Source organism: Cebus imitator, unplaced genomic scaffold (assembly GCF_001604975.1).
Source record: "Cebus imitator isolate Cc_AM_T3 unplaced genomic scaffold, Cebus_imitator-1.0 Scaffold103, whole genome shotgun sequence".
NCBI classification, from domain to species: Eukaryota; Metazoa; Chordata; class Mammalia; order Primates; family Cebidae; genus Cebus; species Cebus imitator.
In genome coordinates this window covers 153184-158389 of record NW_016107418.1, presented here as the reverse complement: position 1 = coordinate 158389, position 5206 = coordinate 153184, and the positions used below count along the sequence as shown (strand labels likewise).

At 41.3% G+C, this 5206-nt stretch overlaps 1 protein-coding gene across 5 annotated transcripts in view; it reads right to left on the bottom strand.

The window, feature by feature from the left end:
• TXLNG (taxilin gamma) overlaps positions 1-5206 on the bottom strand; it is a 59727-nt gene that overhangs the window by 9467 nt on the left and 45054 nt on the right. For 4 of the 5 annotated variants that reach the window (XM_017537470.2, XM_017537471.2, XM_017537472.2 and 1 more), the window contains 2 exons: positions 2300-2419; positions 634-708 (listed from right to left, as the gene is read on the bottom strand). In XM_017537470.2, coding sequence (XP_017392959.1) covers positions 634-708; positions 2300-2419 — 195 coding nt within the window. The remainder of the gene's footprint in view (positions 1-633; positions 709-2299; positions 2420-5206) is intronic. The other variant, XM_037741677.1, reaches the window with a different exon arrangement.

The following is a 5206-nucleotide window of genomic DNA, read 5'->3' as shown; positions in this document are numbered from 1 at the left end:
CCATGTTGACCAGGATGGTCTCGATCTCTTGACCTTGTGATCCACCCACCTCGGCCTCCCAAAGTGCTGGGATTACAGGCTTGAGCCACCGCGCCCGGCCTATATGTAGTTTTTAAAACAACCTATGTGCTCACAGCACAAAACTCTAAGGATATCAGAGTTCACTATATGAAATTGCCAATTTTTTTAGGCCAAGGACATATTCTTGTCTTCTTATGTAATTTCATGTGGTTCAGCTTGATACAAAATAAATAAAATATACAGATGTATTAGTTTTCCTTTAGTGGGAGGAAATTTAGTGGGAACAGACTGAAGAAGAGAGGAATTACTAGGCTCTTGGAAAAGGTCACTAAAGACAGGTTGACTAACCGTCCCAGGCTGCCAGAGATGGGGCATTTCCCGGGACGTGAGACTTTCAGTACTAAAACCAGGAGAGTGCTGGGCAAACTGGGATGAGGTAGTTAACCTAAATGAAGTGGAAAATCCCAAGAGGGCTATGAGATTTCTGTGTCAGTTCTGGTCAGCTCTGGCTGGGAAAAAGCAAAACCATCTTAGGGGAGATTCAAGATATGTGGAATCAAAGGAACCATAGATTTTTCTTCCAAATTGTGCTGTCCCCTGCTGTGAAGTTACCTGCTGTTTTAGTTGTACTTCTTGCTGTTTCATTTGTTCGTATTTGTGCCTCGATTCTGTTGCTTCTTTTAATAACTAGAAAACAGAAACATTCTGGCAAAATGCTAATGGTAATTAGAAATAGGACTACAATATCAAATAATCAGAGTTAGGCTTCATCCTTCTGCTATTTTAGCAAGAACCACAGGTCTACAGATGAAACATTTTGTTCCACAAATTGCCATTTACCTGTAACTTTGATCTGCCCCACTGGTTAACACTTAGGAAAGTAGGAATAATCTTTTACTGCTGAAGCAGAAAAAGTACCCTGGGGGCCTAATATGGTTTCTAAAACTCAGAGTTAAATTGTTGTGTTTTAGATGAAAATAATTACATGTACAGTATTAGCAGAAAACATGGCTGGGAATCTTGACTTTATCTGGGTGACTCAGAAAGCCTCGCTACTCTGTGAGGCAAGATGAGGCAGAGTGAAAGGGTATGGGGAAAGCAATGCTATCAATCTGAGACCTGGTTTCTGAGCGCTTTTTTAGAAAGTAGAGAGGGAGGTGGGCATTTTCATTTATATATAGTACCTGTGCTTTCAAGAAAATTATAAAGTTGCATAGTAGGCAGTTGTGAAATTCGGTCCCTGAAGTAAACTATCACACATAGTCCAAAGAAGCCTAGAAAAGTCCTACTAAAGCAACCAGAAAGTAAACATAGTGTGTGTGTGTTTGTGAGTGTGAGAGTGTGTGTGTGTGTGTGTGTGTGTGTGTAAAACTTATACTCCAACTTTGGAAATGATAACCGTTTCAGCTTAACACTGGATGCTATTGTCAGTTCATACGGAAGGATCACACTGTATGAAAAACATCTCTCTCTAAACCCTAGACACACTCAGTGTGACATGTCCACATGGCGAGGGCCACTCAGGATTTGAGTCTTCACACTGTGCTCATGTCAGGGCCATGGCTCCTTGAGTAACACTGGATCCAACAGTCCGCATTATCGCAATCATTTCTCCCTTGTGGATAAGCACACATAGCTGAATCTAAACATGGTAATATACAATGAGATTCCACTGTATTCACAATTACTGACAGGCAACAGAATATGAGCATACACTGGCAGCAATGTTGAGTGATTGCCGTAGAGAATTCTGTTAAAATTTTATCAGAAAATTATACCACAGTAGTAAACAAATGACTTCCCCAGTTTCAAGTTACTTGTTTGAAAACAAAATGTGATCGTGTATAAGAGACCTGTGGCTTGGTAAGCTTGCTGTTACACTGAATCACCAAATTTAACGTGCTAAATGTGAGTACAACTCTTGAACCTGATGACCGTTACCTATGATGGAAACTAAATATTCTAAGCACAGAAAAACAAGTGCAGGTCTTCCCACTGATTTGGTCTAATCTCTCTAGTATATTTTCTGTATAAAAAGTTAAACAGAAATAAACAGCCAAATGCTTTCTAACACACACGCACCACACACTCTCTTCTCAATCTAGAGGGAAACACCAGCTGGCATGCCCCTAGGCACTGCATTAAAGGTAGAATAGATAAATGTAGGCCTTGGTTATCATGAAATGTTTCAAACAGCCTGTGTTACCATTAAATGTTTCAAGTGGCCTCAATTACAATGTTGGCAATAATGTCTTCGTTTTTAAGAAGTAAAACTTACAAACTCTCTCTCTCTCTGATGTTTTTCATCAGCTTCTTTTATCAGTTGTGTCGTTTGCTGCAGTTTGGCGTCCACGAGCTGTTGTTGCAGTTCCTTATGTTTGAACACCTTATCAATATGCTACGGGAAAAGGAGAGTTTTTTCCATCACTCACCAAAGAAAGGAGCACAGTGGGGAGGGAACGTCACAGCAGTTCCAACACCCTGCTCACTCTGCTTTTCTGCTGCTACCACTGCAGCTGAGAACACCAGCTCTCTCCCTGTCCCTGTGCTTAGAGAAGCAGATACCACCTTGCAAACCGTCACACACCGGCAGGAACACGGCCCTCTGACCGCAGCCCTGTCAGACGTGGGCTATCCCCCTCACCAACTTGGTACTTCCTATTTCTGCTCCACACTGAAAATAAGGCTGAAAGCACCAGGACAAAGAAGGATAAGGAGAGCAAAGTACTAAACTATACATCATGCAGACAGTTCCTTTTTTCCCTCCCCATCATATTTCCCCCCCCCCCATTATGTTTTCCCAAATTTCTCAGCTGGATGCAGCATGGTATGACAGTAGGAATGGCCCAGGTCAAACCCTGGCAAGTGTGTGGTCCTGGGCTAATTCCTCTCCACGCTGATGCAGTGCCCTCCTCTGAACAAGGGAATACCTCCACCTACCTTGCAGAGCTGGAACAGTAAATGCGATGGTGGCACTAGGCAAGGTGCTCGGTGCCTGGCGCACGTTAGACATTTGGTAAAAGCTCATTAGTATTTCCAAACAAAACTGTTAAGTGGTTACTGATGTATAATAAAGTCAACAGAATGATCCCTTCCCAGCTGGAAAAACAGAACTCTTCCAGTTACAATACCCTCTTATGAGAGGGGAAAATGCTAGTTGGTAAAATAAGGTGGCCTAACTATGTATTCAGAGCACCGCAGACAACTGATCTTCGCCTGTGAGTAATCTGATCATTATATTCTGACCAAAGAACATTACATAAGACACACACAATATAATTTAAACAAATCTGATTTTCAAATCTGCTACATCAATTACAAGGTACACAGACTGTCAAAACAACAAAACTGAAAGAATCATTTTAAGACAATTAAGGGCTTTATAATTGAACCTCTAGGACAAAAAAGATGTTTCTTCAATAAACACATGCAAGAATAAAGGAGGGGAAAACCTGTATTTTAGAGACTGGCGATATATAAACCCGTGAAATGGATGGACTTTATTTGGATCTTGTTTCAAACAATCCTCCTTTAAAAAGAAGCTGATCGAAAAAATTTGAATAGTGACTATAATAACTAGATATTCATATTCAGTAATTGTTATTATTTATTTTGGGACAGTCTCACTCCCGTCACCCAGGTACAAGTACAGTGGTGCACTCATGACTCACTGCAGCCTCGACTTCCTGGCCTCAGGTGATCCTCCTGTCTCACCCTCCCGAGTAGCTGGGCCTACACGTGAGCACCACCTCACCCAGCTAGTTTTTGTATATTTTGTAGAGACAGGGTTTCACCATATTACCCAGACTGATCTAGAAACTCCTGGGCTCAAGCAATACTCCTGCCTTGGCCTCCCAAAGTGCTGGGATTATAGGCATGAGCCACTGCACTTGGCCTATTTGTTAATTTTTTAGGTATGAAACTGGCATTGTGATTATACTTAAATCCTTATTTTTTTGAGCTACACATTCAAATATCTATCAATGGAATACCTGACATCTTGAATTTGCTTCAAAATAATCTAGAGGAATAGAGATGAAATTATCAGCCAGGTGCAGTGGCTCACATCTATAATCCCAGCACTTTGGGAAGCCAAGACAGGGGGATCACCTGAACCCAGGAGTTGGAGACCAGCCTGGGCAATTTAGCAAGAACCTGTCTCTACCAAAGTAAAAAAAAGGAATTATGGTTTCATCTGCTGAAGTCAGGTGTTAAATTGTCTACTTTTTGTTAAGCTTGCAATTTTCCTTAATTTTTTTTAAAGTGAAAGGCAGTAAGAAAAATAAAATCTTTTAAAAAACAGCAGTTTTTGAAGGGCTGTATGTAAAACTATAAAGTTAGAGTTGAAAACAGGATAAAGTTAGAGTTGAAAACTTTTTTATTTGAATCAACTCTTTGAATCTGTGTACCTGTAAGGAATATAACATAAAAGCCCAACATTTTGCTAATGTTAAAGGCAGAGATGCACATACACCATTTAAGAAAACCTAAAGCCTCTAACCCTATCTATCTCTAAAAGTCAGAAAACAGCCGGGTGTGGTGGCTCACGCCTGTAATCCCAGCAGTTTGGGAGTTCAAGAGCAGACTGGCCAACATGGTGAAACCCCATCTCTACTAAAAATATAAAAATTAGCCAGGTGTGGTGGCAGGCACCTATAATTCCAGCTACTCGGAAGGCTGAGACAGGAGAATCACTTGAACCCAGGAGGCAGAGGTTGCAGTGAGCCAAGATTGCGCCACTACATTCCAGCCTGGGTGACAGAGTGAGACTCCACCTCAAAAAATAAATAAATAAATAAATAAATGTGAGGAAAACTTTAAAAACCAGGTTAGTTACCTTTTAGCAAGTAGGTACTAACCTGGTTTTTAAGTTCCTCACTTTGTTCAGAGGACACTACCTCTGAACTTCCAGACTAGCTTATAAAATAATTGCCAAAGTCTTCACTGGAGGCCAGTGGCCAAGTTCATTAGCCATGGATCTTACCAGTAAACTTTTCACCCTCAGTGGGCTTATGTGTGAGGGGTTAGAAGTAGGTTTTTTCAGCCGGGCACGGTGGCTCAAGCCTGTAATCCCAGTACTTTGGGAGGCAGAGGCGGGTGGATCACGAGGTCAAGAGATCGAGACCATCCTGGTCAACATGGTGAAACCCCGTCTCTACTAAAAATACAAAAAATTAGCTGGGCA